This window comes from Neofelis nebulosa, chromosome 11 (assembly GCF_028018385.1).
Source record: "Neofelis nebulosa isolate mNeoNeb1 chromosome 11, mNeoNeb1.pri, whole genome shotgun sequence".
Lineage (NCBI taxonomy): Eukaryota > Metazoa > Chordata > Mammalia > Carnivora > Felidae > Neofelis > Neofelis nebulosa.
Window position 1 is genome coordinate 7,986,655 of NC_080792.1, and position 24,049 is coordinate 8,010,703.

General features: G+C 39.4%; 1 protein-coding gene and 1 long non-coding RNA gene across 6 annotated transcripts in view; one reads left to right on the plus strand and one right to left on the minus strand.

The window, feature by feature from the left end:
- The window catches only part of LOC131489928 (uncharacterized), a 33,908-nt gene extending 22,057 nt beyond the window's left edge, over positions 1-11,851 (minus strand). Inside the window, exon 1 of the long non-coding RNA XR_009250829.1 lies at positions 11,743-11,851. This is a non-coding gene — a long non-coding RNA (uncharacterized LOC131489928). The remainder of the gene's footprint in view (positions 1-11,742) is intronic.
- Positions 1-24,049, plus strand: part of RTTN (rotatin) — a 162,618-nt gene that overhangs the window by 22,914 nt on the left and 115,655 nt on the right. For all 5 annotated transcript variants that reach the window (XM_058691835.1, XM_058691836.1, XM_058691837.1 and 2 more), the window contains 7 exons: positions 2,755-2,925; positions 8,067-8,279; positions 9,486-9,598; positions 11,777-11,903; positions 20,692-20,817; positions 21,369-21,485; positions 22,313-22,452. In XM_058691835.1, the coding sequence (XP_058547818.1) occupies positions 2,755-2,925; positions 8,067-8,279; positions 9,486-9,598; positions 11,777-11,903; positions 20,692-20,817; positions 21,369-21,485; positions 22,313-22,452 (1,007 nt within the window). The remainder of the gene's footprint in view (positions 1-2,754; positions 2,926-8,066; positions 8,280-9,485; positions 9,599-11,776; positions 11,904-20,691; positions 20,818-21,368; positions 21,486-22,312; positions 22,453-24,049) is intronic.

A 24,049-nucleotide genomic window follows, 5' to 3' on the forward strand; every position in this document is an offset into this window, starting at 1 on the left:
TGCAAATGGCAAGGTTTCATTCTTTTGTTGTTGTATTTAAATTTTTTTTAAAGTTTATTTATTTATTTTTTTTGTTTTTTTTTGTTTTTTTTTTTTTAATTTATTTTTGGGACAGAGAGAGACAGAGCATGAACGGGGGAGGGGCAGAGAGAGAGGGAGACACAGAATCGGAAACAGGCTCCAGGCTCCGAGCCATCAGCCCAGAGCCTGACGCGGGGCTCGAACTCACAGACCGCGAGATCGTGACCTGGCTGAAGTCGGACGCTTAACCGACTGCGCCACCCAGGCGCCCCGGGTCTTTACTCTTAATTATGCATTTCATCAAGAGAAAATAACCCCCTTTATCCAATTTTTTTTGCCCCTAATTATTCATTATTCATATTTCATAGATTTTGCTCATATTTTACTACACATTTAATTTTTAACCTTTTATGTGCAAAGATAAAGGTGTCCTTTTATTTTTATTTTTTATTTTAAAAATTTTTTTAAGATGTCTTTTTTTAAATATGTGTCAATTATTAATTTTGTTTTTTTCCTTCAACATGAAATCTTATTTGATTTATAGGAAAATTTAAACACTTTTTTTGAGTGAGTGAGAGAGAGAGAGAGAGAGACAGAGAGGATGAGCAGAGGAGGGAGAGAAGGGGAGAGAAAGAATGTTAAGCAGGCTCCATGCTTGTTGTGGAGCCTGACACGAGGTTTGATCCTACTACCCTGGGATCACGACCTGAGCTGAAATCAAGAACTGGACCCTTACCCTACTGAGCCACCCAGGCACCCCCATTTTAATCCTTTTTGAGTGTATAATTCAGTGGCATTACATACATTTACATTGTTGTACAATCATTACCATTTTCTATCGCCAAAAGTTTTCTGTTATCTCAAACGGAAACTCTGTACCCACTAAACAATAACTCCTTTTCCCCCTTTCCCCGGGCCCCAGTAACTTCTATCCTGCGTTTTTCTTTATGAATTTGAGTGTTGTAGACACCTCGCATAAGTGTAATGAATCATTCAATATTAGTCTTTCTGTATCTGGCTTATTTTACTTAGCATGATGTTTTTAAAGGCTCATTCATGTGTCATGTGCCAGAATTTCATTCCTTTTTAAAAAAGGCTGAATGACATTTCACTGTACAGACAGCATACCGCATTTTGTTTATGTTCATATGTTGATTGACACTTTTCCAACTTTTGGCTGTTGTGAACAATGTTTCTGTGAACATTAATGTATAAGTATGTGTTTGAGTCCCTGCTTTCGATTCTCGTAGGTCTGTTACCCAGAAATGAAATTGCAGGATCATATAGTGATTCTGTGTTTAATTTTTGAGGAACTGCCATATTGTTTCCATAGTAATGGCGCCATTTTACATCCTTACCAGCAAGTCACAGAGGTTCCAGTTTCTCTGCATCACCAACACTTAATATTTGTCTTTTTTTTTGTTTTGTTTTGTTTCAAGTTTGTATTTAAATTTTAGATAGTTAAAATATAGTGTAATACTGGTTTCAGGAGTAGAATTTAATGATTCATCACTTACATGTAACACCCAGTCCTCACCCAACAAGTGCCTTCCCATTTAGCCCATCCCCCCTTCAGCAACCCTCAGTTTGTTCTCTATTGTGAAGAGTCTCTTATGGTTTGCTTCCCTCTCTCTCTCTCTTTTTTTTCCTTCCCCTGTGTTCATTTGTTTTGTTTCTTAAATTCTACACGTGAGTGAAATCACATGGTGTTTGCTTTTCTCTGACTGACTTACTTACCTTTGCGTAACACACTCCAGCTCCACTCATGTTAATAGCCATCCTAAGGGAGGTGAAGCAGGATCTCACTGTAGCTTTGATCTTTTATATAAATTTTTTTAGGCCTCATACCTTTTAGTTTGCTTCCAGTATATTCATCCTTGAATGAAAAAATTAATGGCATACATTTTTATCCTTAGTTTACAGAGTATTTCCTGTTTTTGTTTTCATATATCCTCAGTGGAAAGGTGAGAGTGAGATCTCCAGTGCTCTTTTGTTCTGTCTTAGTGATGCTGTCCTTCTACCAGCTAGTTTATGCGGGAATGTCAGCACATAGAAGATGTATTTTGGTCTCTATCATTATTGATTTGCAAGTTAGCTTTCTCTTTGTAGTTTATGTCTTTCAATTTACAGGATATAACTTCTAGTTAAGTAGTAACTTACCTAGAAGTTTCTGATGGCAGAACATTTGCCTTGAAACAGCCTTTTTTACGTGAAGAGAGAACTCATAGGATTTGCTGTTTAATTGTTTTGTAATTATATGACTTTCCCTGTCACATTTCTTTAGTAATTTTAGGATCAGTTTGAGGGCAGGGATGTCTCTTGTAGTAATGCATTTCCCCCCCACTATACCTGCCACTGTGTTAAGTATACAGTAGGCCTAATAAATACTTTGTGAGAGATTTACATGCTGATTTTGAACTTGTAACAATTAAGTATTAGAAACTAGGAGGAATTCATGCTTCATTAAACTTTTTTATTTATTTTTATTCGCTATTACAATTCATATTAAATATGTAAATATTGTTAGTTTAGAAAACTTTAGGTGTGCCTATTATGCACTGGTAGTATTTTAAATTATTTCAGCAGGTATTGATTATTCTTACAGGGAGGAAGAAGTTTTTGTTTGGGTTTGTTTTGTTATTTGTCATACTATTGTAAATTATTCTCCATGAAATTTTCCATACTGGCTCCTGAAATTGGTTGTTCTCCCATCTCGTGTTTAAATGTCTGCAGAAAGAGAAGCTGCTCATGGTGCTGGCGTCCCTGGGAGATGCCATGTGCTACCATAAAAGTGGTGCCAGTTCAGACCAGCCGGAGGCAGTGCTGGTGCATCACCGGATGGCCTTTGTGAGCACTTCTCTGTTCGCGGTTCGAGTCCTGCAGACGCTTCTCCCTGTTGAAAAGGTGAGGGTGGTAATGTTCCTTGTGGTTTATTGAATGTTACAAGTAAGTGTTCAGTCGTAAATTTCCTGTGATCATTTCATGATTTCTAATGATATTAGAAAGGTAGTAATTGAGAAAGACTAACATGTTTGAACAGTTTTGACAAGTCATTTGATAGAAAAAAAATTACTTCTAAAAAAAATTCCTTTTTAGGTAACTTCTTAAAATTGTGGTGTAACATGTTTAGAAAAGTACGCCGTTCAGTGCGTTTTTACAATGCACTGTATTAAAGTGTTTAAAAAGTGACCACCACCCCAGAACATGAAATACAATGTTACCAGCATTTCAGAAGTCCCTTCCCATCAGTTACCTCTCATTCCTTTCTCCAAGCGGAACTTTCTGACTTCTGTCACTATCAATCAGTTTGTCTGTTTTTCAACATTATGTGAATGGAATTATAAGGTATGTACTTGCTCAAGACTTTTTTTTTGAGATTCATCACTTTTGTTGCTTGTAGCAGTTGTTTGTTATATAACTGTATGTTAAAGATGATTTTAGTAGGTGTACATATTTCTTTTAAATCATTTCATGACCGGTTTTTTAAAGTTTATTTGTTTTGAGAGAGAGAGAAAGAGAGTAGGGGAGGGGCAGAGAGAGAGGGAGACAAAGAATCTGAAGCAGGTTCCAGGCTCTGAGCTGTCAGCACAGAACCCAATGCCGGGCTCAAACTCACAAACCCTTAGATCATAACCTGAGCCAAAGTCAGACGCTTAACCAACTGAGCCACCCAGGCGCCCCATGACTGTATTTTTAAATAGAGGTTGTATCTCTGAATTTGAATGTTAGTTGTAAAACATCTCAAATTATTCATGCACACATATTTTATAGTGTACTTACTGCAAAAAGAAAGGTGTGGCATGTTTTAGTGAAGGTATAGGAGAAATTACTGCAACTAAAGAACTATTTCCTGTGCCTTTTGATGTCCTTTGTTATAGACATTTGCCCTTTTGTTTTCTAGAATTCTGCATAGTATCTAAACTCCCGTATTTTTCATAATACTTACATATGCAATATATTACCAAGTCATCTGGAAAAATAAGAACAAAACATTAAATTTTAAATTTAGTATGTTGCTTTAGGAAAAAGAGCATCACTCTATTAATTTTAATTTTTACCTTTTATTCATTAGTCATTATGTTTCTAAAGAAATTTTCTGTTTTGAAGAAATTTGCCAATGTCTAAGCATTATGAATTGAAGAATTCCAGTCATGTAAGACTATAATTGCATTTAAGATATGGATGTCTCACTTTATGTAATAATATATAGCTGAAAAGTTAGTAGTGCTACGTTAACTTGTTACTAAGTATTACAAATGATCAATTTATCTATAGTATTGATGTAAAGTATTGATGTAAAACATCAATTATACCATATGATTTTATTTATTGCTTTTTGACTATTTTTTTTTCATCTCTGTACTTATTTGGATAGGAATCAATTAAAGTAGAAATCAAAAATGTTTTATTTTGAGTTACTTCAGTTTTAGAATAATATAAAGCCTCTGTGTATGTGTTAGTTTTTGAAGTTAGTTCTTTTTTTATTAGTTTTTGTTTTTGAAGGCAAGTCACTATCTGTCAATTTGGTACCTTTCTTAAATACATAAATTGGCATTTCATTAGAATAGTAAATCAGGCCATGGAGGAGATTGTGATTAAGGCATTCGTTTATAGATGGTTATAATTGCTTTCATTAATAAAGTAAGAACTTTAAAATGAGATGCAGACAAAAGCCTATTCCATTGCTGTTAAATTTCTTTCGGTTCATGATTATGCTGCCCTCTGCCTGTTGCTGGCTCACCAATAATTGAAATGGAGGTTGGATTCTGAAACTTTCAACCTGGAAAGTGGTTTTTAAATATTTGAGTTACCACCTGCCAAATATGTCAATTGGAAGTTGGAAAATGATAATGTGAATCTTTGTAGAGATTTCTTGGATTTGAAATTTGGACAAGATGACCTTGAAGGCCTTTTTGAAATGGATAATAATTGGTTTGAAAAGATTTTGAAAAATACCTATCAGCAGGTTAAAACGATGAATTGGTAATCTTATGAAAAATGATCTGTTTGGATAAATCAATTTGGTAAAAATTAAGAGCTAAAAATACTGGCCCTGTGCTCGAAGCAGCATCCAGAGCATCGTAGGAAACTCTGGCTCTTTCTAAGCCAGCAGCCTGGGGATGCAGAAGAATTTATACCATAAGCCTTTGATTTTTTCACTGAGATATATATATCCCTAATAATTTGCTAAAGCTCATAGATTCAGAGCAGCACTTCTTAAAGTGTAATGTGCAAACAGATCACCTAGAGATCTCGTTAATGACATCTTGCATATTCTGATCCATTAGTTCTGCAGTTCTCACAAGCCCTTGGATGAGGCCGTGCCTGCTCTGAGTGGGAAGGTTCAGAGAAAGCAATGTTATATCCCTCCTATCCCCCCACCCCACCCGACTCCAGCCTTCGAGATAGTACTGTTGATTCTTTTTATCTAACAGTGGTGATGGATTTGCCCTGAAGTGGCTTCACTTTTAGTTCTGACTGACAGGTGAATAATGCTGATAAATGTAGGATGGCGGTCTTCAGTCTGTTGACTGTGATCAGTCCGCTGGACCATGCCAGGATTCAACCTGAGATTGGAGCCTGGTGCTTTGAGTTGCTGAGATGAAGTTTCATGTGTAGGTATGGAGAGTGAAGATGTCAGAATTTCTTAGTGTTGGGGTGAAAAGAAAGAAAGGAAATTAATATTTATTACGTGAGTGAGATCTGCTAAACATCTGCTTGGTGCTGAATTCTCACATCAGCTGTTTTTACTTTTCTGACTAGAGTCAGAGAAAGCTCTTTTTAAACTAGAACACAGCACCTTTGGAGTTAGATCCGTGAGGCTTTAATATCTTGGCGCAGTGCCCAACTCCCAGTCTCCTTTGCTAATTCTTCTTTCTCTCTAACCTTTGAAAGGAATAGAAACCCAGGACTGACCCATTTGTGGTCTTTAAACAGCATCTGTTTGCCGACACCTCCTCGACTCACAGTTCCAGACCACATGTGTCACCTGAAGCGCAAACTCGTAGATTCAACATCCTTTTTGACATCTTCACTTGGGCGATGATCGATGTTTCCAACATCACGTGTCTCAACCCTAATTCTTCACTTCTCTGGTCTTTCTACGGTCTTGCCTCTCTGGGTGGATAGCACCTTCGTTCTTCTGGTTGGTTGTTGATCAGGCAGAACACTTAGAGTCATCCTTGATTCCTGTCTTTTATGTACACCTGGATCCGGTCCCTCCACAGAATGTCTCATTTCTTCCTTGACATCTGTCTGGAGTCTGAACCCTTCTTGCTGTTCGCACCGTTGTTACCTGAGTTCGAGGCACCTTTCTTGCCTGGGTTGTTGCAGCAGCTTCCTCATCTGTCTCTCATTTCCACCCTTGCCCTTTTCCTTCTGTTCCTGTAGGCTGCTCTTGATACTTGCTTGAAACTTCCCAGTGCTTCCCCAGGGGCAAGTCTTAAGATGACCCAGAGCCCTGCCTGATGTGTTCACCAGTGCCCTCAACCCCATCCCTCAGTGGTAACTGCACTGGCCTCCTTGTCTCTGGGCCTTTGTACTTGCAGTTCACTCTTCTATGGGTGCTTTTCTGCTAGAGATTCAAATGCCACCCTATCAGAGAGGCCTTCCCTGCTGCTCTAGAGTGTAGCACTTCCCCCCCAGGTGGCTGTTCCTCTCCATCTTTCCCATCTCTTGTTGTTGTTGTTGTTGTTGTTGTTGTTGTTGTTTTCTGCCTTAGCACTTGCTGGCCACACCTGCTATCTTATGAAATATATCGATTTACTCTGCCTTCTCCACTGGAATGTTCCCTTTGTGAGGGTGGAGGTTCTGTCTGTTTCCTGCTGTGCCTCCAGGGTCTGGAATGACTCCTGGCATACTGTAGGGGAACATAGTAGGGGCCCAGCAAGTATTTGCTGAGTGAGCAAACCATAGGTGAGCAGATAATCTAGTTTGCCTCTCTTTTTCCCCCCTAAGAGAGTTCTTCACAGAATCATGAAATTTCTCTTGATTTTCTAATAGCTGCTGTCTTAATAGTTAGGGCTTTATTTCATGATTACATAGAACTAAAAATTTGATTCCTGTAGTTTCTGATATTTATTTGGCAACTTTATTTGATTTTAGAAGCATCATTTAGCTGATTTAGCCCTTAATGTTAGATTTTCAGGCAGTTAATAATTATTCTTAAAATAGGACATGCATGAAATAAATGGTGACCAAGCCTGCCCTTTAATAAAGACAGCATTTCAGCCAAAGTAATAGGCTATGCCAAAAGATTTTCTCCAAACATTGAATTTTGAATCCTTTTTGTTTCCTTCATTCTAGAATCCTATCACCAAACTATAATCATTAAAAAACAGAACCCAAAGAAACAGTTCTTTCAATTTTAAATCAATTGTTTTAAGGTTACAAAATGTATAATATTTCATTTGGGCATGTTAATTTCATACTAATTAAGGGTCACTCCTCTCTGAGTGTTTTAGAACTATGTAATTATTGTTGAATTTCTCCTTTCCCCTCTGAAATATGAACTAAACAAAAAATCAATTTCTGTTCAAATCAATCTATAGTTGTGTTTGATTTAGTGTTATTCAATTCAATATGTGGTTAATAAGCCCTGGGTTATGTGTTCAGCTTCAGTGGAGAAGTGCTCTTGTTTTCAGGACTTTATTGCATTATTCTGCAGATTTATGTGCACAGCATGAAATACTTAGATCAGAAAGCCTCCTGCCTTCAGTTTAGTAGCAGAGATATAAACAAGGTTCACAGCCTGGGGGGTGGGGAGAGTGACTCTGGTTGTTGGTTTGGGGAAGGAGGAACTATCCTGTGTGCCAGGCTTTTGGAAAGAGTTGAAATTTGGACTTGAGTTGTTTTGAGCAGAGAAAAATTACATTGAACAAGACATAGAAGTGAATGGTGTGTTAAGGAATAGAATTTTCTTTGGAGAAGCATAGACTTTGTGATAGACAATGATATAAATAAAAAGTTGAGCTAGCTATATTAAAATCATAGTCTACCATATTTTTCTAAAACGATTTTTAACTTTTGTTTTTTTATTCATTAAGGCAAGCCAGTTTTTACCAGAGCCTTTGTCAGCAGCATTATTTTTAGTTTCTTTGGACATGCCTATTTCTTTGGAATATCCAAATATTCACGAAGCTGTTGTGGCATATTTGGAACAGCTGAATTCTGAAAACTACAGTATTTATAAACGAACTGCGGAGGCTGTTTATTCAATCGAATGTACCTGTAACTTCCTGTCTGATGTTGGGAAGGAGGTAAAAAGTTCTGTTAATGTCTTTTAAATATTCTTTTGATAAAATATTTAGAAAACATAACCTATACTTTCAAACTGATGGACATATAACAATTGAATATTTGAGGTGAGATACATTATTATTGAGCGTTCATTTTTCAGATCAAGGTAAGTATATGATTTGTGTAAAGGTAAAATAAAGACTTTAGAATAATGATTGGTGTGCATTGATGAGACCCATTGGTTTTTAAAAAGGCAGTAATTATTATCAATGTCTTAATATTGAATAGAGAGTTCCTTTTTGAAGTGACTTACTGTGTGTGAACAGTGGCAATTGACATAAACAACTATAAGGGCCATTTTAGTGCTTTCTGTAGACATATTTTTCCTTTAATATTTCATAGACTTATTACATACACAAAGAGCCTGATTTTTTATTAAATACAATAACGAGGTAGATTGTAAGGTAGAATGACTTTAGGTGCAGTGTTATGGCAAAGATTATGTATTGTTATTTATCCCTTTTAGAGATACTTTTAGGATATTTAGTATGTTGTCAGTAAAGGGGTTTATGAGTCTTAAAATAGACACTGACTCTAATAGTTGTTTACTGTTTGGAAGTACCAAAATGGGTCCTGAAGATCTAAAAAATTAGGAAATAAATTTTTATTCCTTTTGTTTCCTACAGTGGAAGTTATCTCAACCTCTTAGTTCTAATTTTCCTTTATTTACCTGTTATTTTTTCCTTTTGTTTTGCCATATCTCACTGCTGCTGGCTTCTTGTTTCTTCCGTGATAGAAGTTCAGATTGTCAAATTATTTCCGTGATATTCTGCATGGTCAGTTAATCATGATGTGTTGGTTGTCCTTTATGTTTGTAGAAGCGGTCAGCATGTAGAAGGGGAAGTGGATCATAAAATACACAAGTCCTGCTTTGAGTCTACAGTTAGTAGGGAGATAGGGCTACAAACTGTCAAAGAACGTGGCCACTCGATTGTAACTTTAAGCCTACTTGGAAGTGAAAAATAGTCTCTTGTGGCATTTAGCTAGGAATTTTCCCCCCTAAGCTGACATTTTTAGTTTGCTTGTTAGGAAAGTGGACTTAAGTAAATGTGAACAGTCTCAGGGTCTTTGAATGATCTAATTTCTTGAAGTTGCTTAGTTAGCTGTTGAGAATTCTACTGTACATGAACTTGACATTTACTGTTCCCTTCTGCTGTTTTTTTTAGGGAGAGAAGAATCTCTTAGAATTAGTGGAGCTGGCAGACCAAGCCTTGCGAAGCTTTTCCTATCATCAGCATTTCCCCCTAATAAAGGAAATCATCTGCATGTGTTCAAAGATGTAATACTCGCTTTCTCGATATGATTATATTATTATAGGATATATTGTGTATGTGTGCACTTAGGAACAATGAAAACAGAACTGGCCTTAATTTTTACTGTTTTTTAATTAAAATTGTTTTTATGTATGTTTGACCTCTGAACTGTATATGTATAGCTGCATTAGGGCAGTTAACTATTTTATAGGGTAAACTTTAAAAATACCATGCCTATAATCAAAATGAATTATCCCTGAATTTTTATACATTTGTTTTGGTGTCCATCCAAACCAAGTATTCAAGCATATTTGTTTATTTGTCTCTAAAGTTTTGATTAATAACTTAAAATGAGGGTTTTTAAATGTAAGTTTCATTGCTTCCTACTGTTTTCCTATATGGATTTTTAGAATGCGTCATGCACTGTTTATTTTGAAGACATTGGAGCAGATTCCTATTTAGAATTTAGGGTCTTCATTGCTTTTGGAAGGAGTAAATTCCATGATGATAAATATTGATTAAGTATGGGATTTATTTATTTATTTATTACCTCACATAGTCACTATGTTTGTGTGTGTGTGTGTGTGTGTGTGTGTGGTAAGAACATTTAAGATCTGTTTTCTTAACAAGTATCAAGGATACAATACAGTATTATTAACTCTAGTCCTCATAGAGTATATTAGATCTCCAGAATGTATTCATTCTGAATAACTGAAACTTTGTACCTTTTGAACAACATCTCCCTATTTCTCCTATTCCTCAGTCCCTGGTCACCACCATTCTACTCTCTGCTTCTATGAGTTTGACTTCTTTAGATTACACATGTAAATGAGATTATGCCGTGTATTTGTCTTTTCTGTACCTGGCTTAAGTTACTTAGCCTAATGGACTCCTGCTTCATCTGTGTTGTCACAAATGATAGGATTTCCTTTTTTTTTTTTTTTAAGGTTGAATAATGTTCCATTGTATATATACACCACATTTTCTTTACTTGTGTATCCATTAATGGACACTTGAGTTGTTTCCATATATGGTTACCCTTGAATGATACAGGTTTGAACTGCGAGGGTAATGCAGATTTTTTTTTCTTTTTTTTTTAAATGTTTTATTTATTCTTGAGAGAGAGAGAGAGAGAGAGAGAGACAGAGCATGAGTGAGGAAGGGGCAGAGAGAGAGGGAGACACAGAATCTGAAGCAGACTCCAGGCTCCGAGCTGTGAGCACAGAGCCCGACATGGGGCTCGGACTCACAAGCTGTGAGATCATGACCTGAGCCGAAGTCGGACGCTCAACCGACTGAGCCACCCAGGCGCCCCAGATTTTTTTCAATAAATATGTGTATACTACTGTAAATGTCTTTTCCCTTATGATTGTTCAAACTTTTTTTCCTCTAGCTTACTTTATTATAAGAGTACAACGTATAATGCATATAACGTACAAAATATGTATTATTGGCTGTTAAAATTATTGGGAAGGTTTCTGGTCAACAGTAAGCTATTAGTAGTTAAGTTTTTGGGGAGTCAGAAGTTATACATGGATTTTTAACTGCATAGAGGTTGGTGCCCCTAACCCTTGTGTTGTTCAGAGGTCGACTGTGTTGGCTGTTATGAGTAATACTAGGATGAACATGGGAGAACAGGTATTTCTTTGCGATTCTGAGTTCATTTCCTTTGGATTCATAATGAGAAGTGGGATTGATGGATCATATAGTAGTTCTATTTTTAATCTTGAGGAAACACTGTACTGTTTTCCATAATGGCTGTATCAGTTTACATTCCAAATATGGGTTTTTAAAGACTTGTATGGGTACTTTAAAAAAAATATTTTTTGATATTTATTTTTGAGAGAGAGAAAGATAGAACATGAGCAGAGGAGGAGTAGAGAGAGGGAGACACCATCTGAAGCAGACTCTGAGGTGTCAGCACAGGGCCTGATGTGGGGCTTGAACTCACGAACCGTGAGATCACAACCTGAGCTGAAGTCGGACGCTTAGCCAATTGAGCCACCCAGGCACCCCTTGGGTACTTTTTAAGAGAATATTTTCTGCCTTGAAACAAGTGCTTGGACAGATATTAATATTGGGTTAGTTAAATAAGATCCCACTTGGAGGAACTGGAGTAGGAAGAAACCCTTTCCAATATTCTTTTCAATCTCTTTAGTAACTCGCTTACCTTAGATGTCTTGGATGTTTTACCTTTTTACCAGCTGGAAATCTGCACAGGCCAGTCCATTACTTCAAGGAGAAAGTCAGAAGGTGTTTCTTCGAATGTTATCTCACCCATTACTGCAAGTGAAAGTTGAAACTTACAACTGCTGTTTGGAAATTATTAAGGTGGGTTTTTTGGGTTTTGTTTTGTTTTGTTTTTCGTGGGGAGAGCAAATAGTGGGTTTCTTTCTTTCTTTCTTTCTTTCTTTCTTTCTTTCTTTCTTTCTTTCTTTCTTTCTTTCTTTCTCTTTTTTAAATAGCATTTTATTTTTCTTTTAAAGTAGGCTCCATGCCCAATGTGAGGCTTGAACTTATAACCCTGATATCAAGAGTCGCATGCTCTATCTGCTGAGCCAGCTGGGCGCCATTGGGTTCTCTTACTAAAAATCTAAAATTAGGGAGGTGCCTGGATGGCTCAGTTGGTTAAACATCCGGCTTCAGCTCAGATCATGGTCTCGCAATTTGTGAGTTTGAGCCCAGCGCCGGGCTCTGTGCTGACAGCTCAGAGCCTGGAGGCAGCTTCAGATTCTGTGTCTCCCTCTGTCTCTGCTCCTCCTCTGTTTGCACTCTGTGTCTCTCTGAAAAATAAATAAACATTAAAAAAAAGCCAAAACTCTAAAATTAGGGACGCCTGGGTGGCTCAGCCGCTTAATCCTCCAACTCTTGATTTTGGCTCCAGTCATGATCTTACAGTTTTTGACTTTGAGCCCCACACCGTACTCCACACTGACAGTGTGGAGCGTTCTTGGGATTCTCAGTCTTTCTCCCTCTCTCTCTGCCCCTCCCCCACTCTCTTTTTCTCTCTCTTCTTTGTCAAAAATGAATTAAAAAACTAAATAACTCTGTGTAGAAAAAGCATTTGATAAAATACAGCATCCTTTCTTGATAAAAACCCTCAAGAAAGTAGGGATAGAAAGATTGTACCTCAAAATCATAAAGGCCATTTACAAAAGACCTACCACTAATATCATCCTCAATGGAGAAAAACCGAGAGCTTTCCCCTTAAGGTCGGGAACTTGACAAAGGTGTTCCCTCTCACCACTGTTATTCAAGTGGTGGTGAATAGGGCTGGAAGCCCTAGCTTCAGCAATCAGATAACACAAAGAAATAAAAGGCATCCATATTGGCAAGGAGAAAGTCCAACTTTAGCTCTGCAGACGACCTGATACTCTGTGTGGAAAACCCAAAGACTTCACTAAAAAACTGCTAGAACTGATAACATGAATTCAGCAAAGTCGCAGGATATAAAATCAATGCATAGAAATTGGTTGCATTTCTATACACCAATAATGAAGCAGCACAAAGAGAAATCAAGGAATTGATCCCATTTACAATTGTACCAAAACCCATAAAATACCTAGGAATAAACCAAGCCAAAGAGGTGAAAAATCTATATACTGAAACTCTAGAAAGCTTATGGAAGAGATTGAAGAAGACACACACAAAAAAATGGAAAAATATTCCATGCTCCTGGATTGGAAGAACAAATATTGTTAAAATGTCGATACTACCCAAAGCAATCTACATATTCAGTGCAATCCCTATTAAAATAACACCAGCATTCTTCACAGAGCTAGAACAAACAATCCTAAAATTTGTCTGGAACCAGAAGAGACCCCAAATAGCCAAAGCATTCCTGAAAAAGAAAACCAAAGCTGTAGGCATCACAATTCCAGACTTCAAAGATGTAATCATCAAGACGGTATGATAATGGCACAAAAACAGATCAATGGAACAGAATAGAGAACCCAGAAATGGACCCACAAATGTATGACCAACTAATCTTTGACAAAGCAGGAAAGAATATCCAATGGAAAAAAGATGGTCTCCTCAGCAAATGGTGTCGGGAAAACTGGACAGCGACATGCAGAATGAACTTGGACCACTTTCTGATACGATACACAAAAATAAAGTCAAAATGGATGAAAGACTTAAATGTAAGGAAACCAACAAAATCCTGGAGGAGAAAACAAGCTACTTTGACCCCTTTGACCTTGGCCGCAGCAACTTCTTAACATGTCTCTGGAGGCAAGGGAAATAAAAGCAAAAATGAAATATTGGGACCTTGTCAAGTTTAAAAGCACAGCGAAGGAAACAATCAGCAAAACTAGAAGACAACCAATGGAATGGAATTTGCAAATGATATATCAGATAAAGGGTTAGTATCCAAAATCTATAAAGAGCTTATTAAACTCAACACCCAAAAAACAATCCAGTGAAGAAATGGGCAAAAGCATATATAGACACTTTTCCAAAGAAGAAATCCAGATGGCTAATAGACATATGAAAAGATGCTCAACATCACTCATCATCAGGGAAATATGAATCAAAACCACCATTAGATACCATCCTACAGCCATCAGAATGGCTGAAATTAACCACTCAGGCAACAACAGATATTGGTGAGGATGCAGAGAAAAAGGATCTCTTTTGCACTGCTGGTGGGAATGCAAACTGGTGCAACCTCTCTGGAAAACAGTAGAGGTTCTTCAAAATATTAAAAATAGAACTACCCTACGACCCAGCAATTGCACTACTAGGTAGTTACACAAGGGATACAGGTGTGCTGTTTGAAAGGGCACATGCACCCCAATGTTTATAGCAGCACTGTTGACAATAGCCAAAGTATGGAAAGAGCCCAAATGTCCATCAATGGATGAATGGATAAAGAAGATGTGGTATATATGTACAATGGAGTATTGTCAATCAAAAAGAATGAAATCTTGCCATTTGCAACTATGTGGATGGAACTGGAGGGTATTATGCTAAGCAAAATTAGAGAAAGATAAGTATCATATGACTTCACTCATATGAGGAATTTAAGATACTAAACAGATGTACATAAGGAAAGGGAAGCAAAAATAATATGAAAACAGAGTGGGACAAAACATAAGAGATTCTTAAATATAGAGAAGAAACAGAGGGTTGCTGGAGAGGTTGTGGGAGGGAGGATGGGCTAAATGGGTAAGGGGCATTAAGGAATTTACTCCTGAACTCATTGTTGCACTATATGCTACCTAACTTGGATGTAAATTAAACAGTAAATAAATTAATTAAAAAGACATTTATGTTGTGTTAATGATGGGAGTATTGTAAGAAAATGATTTCTGTCATGTGTTCAAAAGTGATTTCTATGCTTAGGAAAAAATTTAGGTTATTTGGCTTAAATGTTTTAGTGTTAGCTATAGTACTATTTTTCTTTTGAAGAAAATACTTTCATTTTTAAGTTATAAAATATTTCAGCATAGAGTAGTACATAAAATATTAACTATTTCAATATTGCAAAGAACGTTGTACATAGATCAGTACTGAAAGATACATGTTACTGTGTACTCTTGAAAATGTACTCTTATATTCATCATTCTTGTAAATACTAACTGGATAAAACAAATGTTTACATTTTGCCAGTTTTGCTTCTAACCCTCTTTTATTCAGAGAAATAAAAATATTAGTTATAACTGAAGCTTCTTTCCTTTTTCCTCTTCTTTCATCCACCAAGACAACCACTCTTACATAATTGGTGTTTGTCCATATATATATTTGTACTATGTATGTATGTCTTTATAAATAATGTATGCAATTGTTTTTTCTGCTTAAAAAAATATATAATTTCATAGTGTACATATGTTTTTGCTGCCTTATGGCTTTCATTTAATGGTAGGACTCAGATCTTACCAATTCATTCTTCTTAACTGCTCTTTAGATTGAAAACACTTTTTATTGATACATATTTAGGTTCAGTCTACTTTTTACTGAAATATTTTTTTCAGTATTTTCATTGAAGGTCTGTAACTGTTAGTACATGTGTTTGAAAATGCCTTGATTTTACCTTATTCCTGAGTGATAGTTTAGGTGGATAGAGAACTATTTAGGTCTATTGCTGTTTTTCCGTAGCACTTTGCCAATAGTGCTTTGTTTGGCTTCTATCATTGTTGAGAAGTCTGCTATCAGTTAAATTATAATTTTCTTTTTTTGTTGTTTACTTGTTTTTAAGATCTTTTCCTTGTCTCCGGTGTTCTACAGTTTCATTACAGTGTGTCTTTGTGTACATTTTTTATTTATCTTGTTTATCACTCTTTAGCCAAAAGACTCATATCTACCTTCATTTCTGGATAATTCTTAATCACTGCTGTTTCCTTATCCTTACTGTTCTCTCCAAGTAGAACTCTCATTAGATCTAGGTAGACCTCATTTTACTCTTTGTGTCTTTTAAGTCCTCTTTCCCATTTTCTGTGTCTTGTTTTGATTTGGTTGGCTGGGATTCCTCAGTGCAGTCATTCAGGATGCTAATTCTTTCCTCACCCATGTCTAATTTGCTTTTTAAAATTTGTAGTAAAATATACATGACACAAAATTTACCATTTAATCATTTATAAGTGTACAGTTAAGTGTCATCAAGTACATTCACATTGTTGTGCAACTGTCATCATTACCCATCTCCAAAACTTAACTTCCCAAATTGAAAGTCTGTACCCATTAAACAATAACTCCCCACTCTCCCTCCCCCCGGCCCCTGGTAGCCAACATTCTGCTTTCTGTCTGAATGAGACTGCAGTAGGTACCTCATATAAGTGGAATCAGTGTTTGCCTTTTTGTGTCTGTTTTTTTTTTTTTTTTTTTTGAACTTAGCATGATGTCTTCAAGGTTCATTTATGTTACAGCATATATCAGAATTGCATTCCTTTTTAAAGGCTGTATAATACTCTTGCATGTAAATACCACATTTGTTTACGTGCCACCCTCTGTTCAAGGAGATTTGAGTTGTTTCCCTCTTTTGGCTATTGTGAACAGTGCTTCTTTGAACATGGGCATACAGATATCTGTTTGAGTCCCTGCTTTTATTTCTTTTGAGTGTATATCCAGAAGTAGAATTACTGGATCATATGGTAGTTCTATTTTTAATTTTTTGAGGACCTGCCATGCTGTTTTCCATTGTGGCTGCACCATTTTACATCCCTACCAGTAGTGCATAATGCTTCCGGTTTCTCTGCACGGTCCCCAACAGTTGTTATTTTTCTGTTTTTTCTTTTTTAAAATATATATGTATTTTTTAAAGTTTATTTATTTTGAGAGAGAGAGAGCATGCATGTGCGTGTGGGCGAGGGGCAGAGAGAGAGGAAGAGGAAATCCCAGGCAGGCTCCATGCTCAGTGTGTGAAGCCGGACACAGGGCTTGATCCTATGAACCGAGAGATCATAACACAAGCCAAAATCAAGAGTCCAAGGTTTGGATGCTTAACTGAGTAAGCCACCAAGCAAGTGCCCTTGTTTTTCTTTTTTATAAATAACATCCATCTTTAACTCATCATTGTTGCTTTTAATTTATTCATCAAGTTTTAGATTTTGCTTATTCCATTTTTCATTACTATACTTTTTTAAAAATATTTTTTTAATGTTTATTTATTTTTGAGAGATACAGTACAAGCAGGTGAGGGGCAGAGAAGGAGGGAGACAGAGGACCCAAAGCAGCCTTTACACTGATAGCACAAAGTCTCATGGGGGGCTTGAACTCAGGAACCGTGAGATCATGACTTGAGCTGAAGTTGGAGGTTCAACTAACTGAACCACCTAGGCGCCCCTTTTGCTTCTTTTTTTAACTCATTCTTTTCATTATAGTCTTTCATTTTCTTCTTTTGTTTCTTTGAAAATTTTAAACATACTAATTTTATAATCTTATTTAGATCATTCTATTACATAGAATGCTTTCATTTATTATGGCTATTGAATCTCTTATGTTGTTGTTTTCAGCCAACCGGTGATGTGATTTTTGATTGTAAGGTTATCTTTGGCAGGTAGTTTATACTTGGGGAATCTTATATTCTGTAGACAGTGGTTTTATAATTACTTCTGCCTTGTTTCCATGGATTTGACAGAGTTGATACCATAGCCTGGAGGGGCTTGTTAGGAAGTTATATCTTCATTTAATATGTTGAAATACTCATCAAAAGAACCAGTTGAGAGGGAAAGGTAGAGGGTGACAAGTGGCTAATTAGGAGAAGCTAGTGCCTTTGAAAGTTGAAGGCATTGGGATCTAGAATATTGATAGCTAACTGAACTTAGGTGGGCTTAGGTGGAGCAGCAAGTTGAATTGTATATTCTCTTTGAGATTGAGAGTAAGTGGTATTTGCAATGTGTTTGAAATGACTGATATGAGTAGAAGTTTGATATAATCAAATAGAAGGATTTGGGGGTTGCAATGAGAGCCCAGTTGATTGTCTTAATAATCTTGTTAGTGAAACAAATCTTCTTTGCATAGTTATCTTTGGCTAGTTGTTTGTGGTTTTGGAGAATGTGAACATCTGGATCCATGGAGCATTGTGGTTTTTCCTTGAGGATGGGAGGGAAGGCCTTTGGTGAAAGTAAGCTGAGTAGCTGAAGTGATAGCCCATAGAATCAGAGGAAGTAAAGGCCAGAGGGAAGGAAGTAGTTAGGATTATACACTGGACGTCACGGGAAATAGTATGTTACAAAGTGTTAAGCAAGGTAGAAACCTGTATTTGTGATTTTAGAAGGAAAACAAGCGAAAGGTAAGTTGAAGTGTTCTGAGATATCGGGCAGGTAATGTTATTGAGATGAGGAGGTCAAGAAGCTGAGCTCCATATGCGTGGGATAGTTCTTACACTCAGAAATTTAGAATAGTGGAATTGGCTTTGATGTTCAGATATTTGAAATGGATTTTAAATAATTCCTTGAAATGCCTTGCCAACCATTATAAAGCTTTGAATTTTATTCTAAATACAGTGAGAAGCTATGAATGGTTTTATGCAGGAAATTGATTTGATCTGATTACCTTTTTTAAAAAGATTACTCTTCCTATTGTGTGGAGAATCAATTGTCAGGGGTCAAGAGTGGAAGCCAAAAGGCCAATTCCACTGTAGTGGCCCCAGTGAGATACGATGATGTGGTGGAGATGCTGGGAAGAAAATGAATTCAGGATACATAATGGATGTAGAGCTGGTTGGTCTACTGGTAATGGGAGTAGGGTATAGAAAGCATCAAGGAGGAGTTCTGGGGTTTGGGATTTAGTAATTGGATTGATCATATTGTCCCCAGTATTGGATTGTGGGTTGGATAGAATTATTTTGAATGTGTTAAATTTGAGATGCCTTTTTACATGTAAGTGGAGATGCTAAGTAGATGGTTGAATATAATAATAATAATAATGCCAGTTATATGATGGTGGCAATAATAATGATAACAATTAACATTTATTCTGTATATCAGGTACTTTTATAAATGTATTCCCTACTTTAATCTTCATAACAGTATAAGGTATGTATTCTCTCTTGAAAAAACAGAGATGCTATGAACTTGTCCAAGGTCTAGAAGTAGTAAAACTGGACTTTGAACCCGGACAGTCTGACTCCTAAACTCTATTCTTAAGCTTTGCACCAAACTGTCTCTGGAGTGTGGAGCCCAGACTAGCTGTAAAATTTCGAGTCATCAGCACAGAGATGGTGCTGAAAGCCACAAGGCCAAGTTGGGTCATCTGGTGAGAGACTGGGGAGAGGCCATCTAGGGTCTAACCAGATGGAAGGTGGGCACAGCAGGAGCCAGCAACAGAAATACAGAAGTGTCTGAGAGGAGAGGGGAGTATGGTATCCTGGGCGGAGTCAAATGACAACAGGGATGAACGCATTGGGTTCAGTGTCACGAAGTTGACAGGAGGCTTCTGTGGGGTGATGGGGCCTGAGGTCCTGCTGGTGTGGGTGGAGGACAACCTGGGAGTGAGCACATAGAGGCCTAGGACTTGTGCTGTGTTGCGATGGAGAGCTGGAAGATGGACTGGTAGCAGCAGGGGCATATTAGATCCGGGGGCCCTTAGAGCATGTGACAGAGTCACAGGACTAACCCTGGAGGAAGAGGAAGTAAAGGTGGTGGAGAAGAAGACACAGGTGCAGGAACTGTGCAGGAACACAGGTACAGGAACAGGTGTTAGGAGGACAGCTAGGATGCAGGTTACGGGCAGGATTGGTCTTGGATGGGATTCTAGTGCTTTTTTGTTTGGCATAAAGACCAGTGTAGGTAAGTTGGTATGTATTTAGTGATGAGAGAAGAAGCGTGTTTCATTAAGGATCGCGTCTTATTCCCATTAAGAAACTGAAGGTCAGAGAGTTTAAGTGTTTTGAGGAAGTAAGTGACAGAGCTTTTCTTAAACCATAAGCCAAGGCTATGCTCTTTCAAAAGCTCAGAATATACAGTTGCTGTCTGGCATGAAGTTAAAATTTAAAGAGAAAAAATATGTATAAATATGTGTGTGTATATGTACGTATGTGTATGTATAACTTTTTGACCTCTGAATTATTGGTAGTGGTTAGGAAGTAGAATTTTGCAGAGCAAAGAAAATTTCATTTCTGAGAGTCACTGTGGATTTTATGTTTACCTTTTTATATTGTATTTAAATTCTGTTAATATTTCAGGGAGCTTTTTTCCCCTCTGCCATCTTAGGCAGTCCCTAAGAAAATAGTGTTCTCTAGCTCCGATTGAGAAAAGAATTTGTGATAATGAGTCTGAGAGACAGTACGCAGTCAGTACTTGTATTCAGTGATGTATTATCAATATATTGATGATAAATATCCTGCATATATGTTGTCCTCCCTTTCCCCCAAAACTTCAAGTCTGTTTTCATTTGAATTTTGTTTTTCTTCCTCAAACCTCAGTAAGCAAAATATAAAACACCCTGGGATAAGTTTGTTATGTTATTTTTTTATGTTTATCATTATGAAAACTGCTTGTTGGCAGAGAGTAACATAACACGCGTATCATGTAGACTCAAAAGCTCAGGCAAGAGAACTTTTTTTTCATCCTCTATTAGGTAAAAGAAAAGTTTCAATGAAGTGAAAAAGTGTCAACAGAAGAAAGAGGAGTCCTTTGGAGAATTAGTGTCACTGAATTTTTTTAAAACTATTTTACAGGAATGTTTAGGTGTCCATAATGTCACTAAACCTGTGTCTTCACTTTGTAATGGAATTCATTTTCTACTTCACCCGAAAGTTCTGTATGAAATCTCTGCATTTGGCATTCAGGAACCCAAAAATGAGGTATGGCCATGTTAAGAGTAAATGCAAAAGACAAATATAATTATACTCAGTTAAATGAAGATAATATTGTAATATAAGTAGATAGTGTGATGAGAAGCTGAGAAGAAACTTGCTTTTGATGTATGGGTTTAGTTGCGGTGTTATTTACATAAAAAGAAATGTTAAGGAAAATGTGAGAATCAAAATATAGGACATACTTGTTCTCAAAGAATTCAGATGAAGCTGTTTATGTTTTTCATGTAGGCTACGAACTGTACAGCAGTTATGGCAAGCAGGTTGTATTATGAGGGAACATCGCATTGAATGGAAAAATATACCTTAAATGTAAAACAAAAACAAAAAACACAAAACCACAAGGAAATCCTTATCGTTAGGGAGGAAGACGGGTTGAGACCAGAATGTAAGGTGAAGCTGCGGAATGTGAAATTTGAAGGAAGGGACGTTAATTGGAGCGCCTTCCCAGATTTTACACAGAGTTACGGGCACATACGGTGACTTAGCGGGAGACCTCACTTCGTCGGGTTCTTTGATCGTGTCGTCTCGTCGGGCAGGTGAACGCCGCTGCCAAGGCCATTCTGATGTATCTGCTGCAGGGACGACTGATGATGACAGCGGCGACCTGGAGCAAGTTTATTGAGTCTCTGTGTCCTGTCATTCCCGTGCTGCAGGTACTCGGACCGGTTCCCCACCTCCCGTCCCGTTCGTCTGGCGTCGAGCGTGACTGACGGAAGCACGTGCACACAGCAGAGCTGTCACGTGGCGAGGGAGATGGAGGGGGTGGCGAGGGAGATGGGGGGGTGGCGAGGGAGATGGGGGGGCGAGCAGGGCGCGGTGGTAGCTCCTTTGCGCGCGTGCACTTCACGTACCCGGCCGGGGCGGGGGGTGAGAAGCGAGGAGCAGGCGTGTGGCACCGACCGAAGGCCGGAAGGCGGCCTTCCGTTGGAGGCTTTCGGGCAAGGCTCGCGGGGCTTTGGAAGCACATGGTGTGTAACGAAACTTGCCTGGTGAATTCCATCCCTGTACGTACGGGAACTTCGATTAACAGGTTCTGGGGAACGGGCTTTTCCGGCACTCGTGCTGGGTGATGGAGGGGGAGGAGCGAGGGGATTGGGGTTCCCCCCCCCCCCCCCCACGCCACCCCGCTGTCTGTGGGTGAGAAAGTGGATGGGCAGCGCCATTCTGGGAACAGCCCTTGCGGAGAGGCGGCCCTTCGTGTCTGCCTCCTCCGCGGGAGGTGCCACAGTCAGGGCCTTGGAAAACAGAGGAATTGGCGGGCGTCGGGGGAGTTGGCCTATTCTCCTGAAGTTCCGCAGTGTTATTTTTAAGCGCAGCTTTATGTAAGCTTCTCACCTCATGCTGCCAAGGGACTCCTCGGCCGAACTGAAAGAAGTCCGGGGGCTGCTCGACGGGCCTCCGCAGTTCTTCTTTCCAAGTTAAAAAGTCGAGCGGCAGGTGTCCAGCAAACGGTCACTTCCCTTTCTCCGAAATCCGTTAGGGCTACGCGGACACCGAAGAGCCTCTGGGAAAATGCGTCCTCCTCCTGAGCAGAGCGAGCCCCGAGGCGGACGAGGGGGCCCTCCCCGGCACCGCGCACCTGAGGGCCCTGCTGCGGCTGCTGCTCGTGAAGAAGCCGCCGTGAGTACAGCCGCGCGCTCCCGGGCTGCGCCTGCGCCGAGAGCGGGGACGGCGGGCGGGGGCTCGGTGTTGCGTCCTTCTGAAGCAGGGTAGAACCAACGAAGGTAGGGGGAAGGGGAGCTGCGTTCCCGGAGCGTCCGCAGAGGCAGCCGGCCTCGCTGTGGGACCGCTCCGGGTTCCGGCGCCGCCACGTGCCGTTGCTGGGGCTGTGGGCTGCCGCTGAGCCGCGGGGACGCGCGCGTGGTGTCTCCTCAGGAACCGGCACCCTGCTTTGCTCCGCGGGCGGGCGCTGTGAAAAGCAGGCCTCGGTCAAAGGGTAGCGGCCCGGTTGACCGAACACCAGAGCGAGCAGGCGTTTGTCCTGGTCTTTGGGAAGCTGGGAAAGTGTTCTTTTCTCCACCAGTAGTGTTAAGTGCCGTTGAAACCAAACGAGAAGAAGAAAAATGCACTGTCGTCTCGCCCTCTCTGCCAGTGCCCCGTGGATCTTTCTGGTGCTGTTTAGGTAACAGGGGTTAGGTTTTCCCTCACTGAGAAGAGGTCAAGGCTTACAGAGTCGGTTGACAGGCTGGGAGGGCCAGATGTCCTTTTGACGGTGGATGATTTTGCTTCACTCAAACCTCACGTCCCGATAATGCAGGAGCTTATTTGTAGGCAGATGATCAGACTGAGAACGCCGGAAGTAGGCGGATATCGTCTAACAGGCCTAGAGAACGCAGGGAGGGAAATCAAGAGAAGAGACGGTAGCACCTTACAGCCCAGACATCAAGTTCGGTAGACTCAAGTGATGCAGGCAGAAGGCGAGTTGAGCTGTGCTCCGCAGGGGCCGGCCTCCACAGGGCTGGGGGTGCCTTTTTAAGGGGCTCCTGTAGTACGCCACACCCCCAGATTTGGTGATTTCACACAACAGAAGTTTGTTTCCCGTGCACCTTCGGAGGCCCCGAGTCCCCGGGTCAACAAAGACTGACTTGATCCGGCAGGACATTCCGAGCACTTAGAAATCCCCTCCCCGGAGCCCACCGCCAGCCCAGACCGCTCTCCCAGTAAGGCAATTCTCTGTCGCTCGGAACTCAAAACACTTTGAAGTACATACTTGTTCTCATCTGGTCAGTTCTACCCTGTCCCACCAGCCTCTAAACTCCACGTAGGCCGGAACCCTGTCCACCAGCTGATCTTTATGTCCTCGGAACTTCCTAGAGTACTTTGGACATAAATCCGCTCAAAACCTATTTGTTGAAGGAAATAAATGGAATAACTGGACTCTGGCGCCACATGCGAAACCTAAAAAGACGCTAAATTTCGTACTAGAGGAGATGCATACGTATATGCTTTCCACATTCCACTCCAGCCTTCTCACTGGGAGTTGTGCCTGTCCCTAAACTGACAGCCCCAGAGTTTAATACAGGTGGCGTTGGCCTGGGGCGAAGGCAGCAAAGCAAAGGAAGAGCTTCGTGTAGGTAGCTAGCTGTTCCAACAGCACATGGTAAAGGGCGAAGGTTTGCCTGACTTCCCACGCCATCTTGGAGTAGGTATTAGTACTCTGGAGATGGTATCTATTAATAATATTACTGCAAGTTTCTGCTTTCTGTTAGATTTGGCA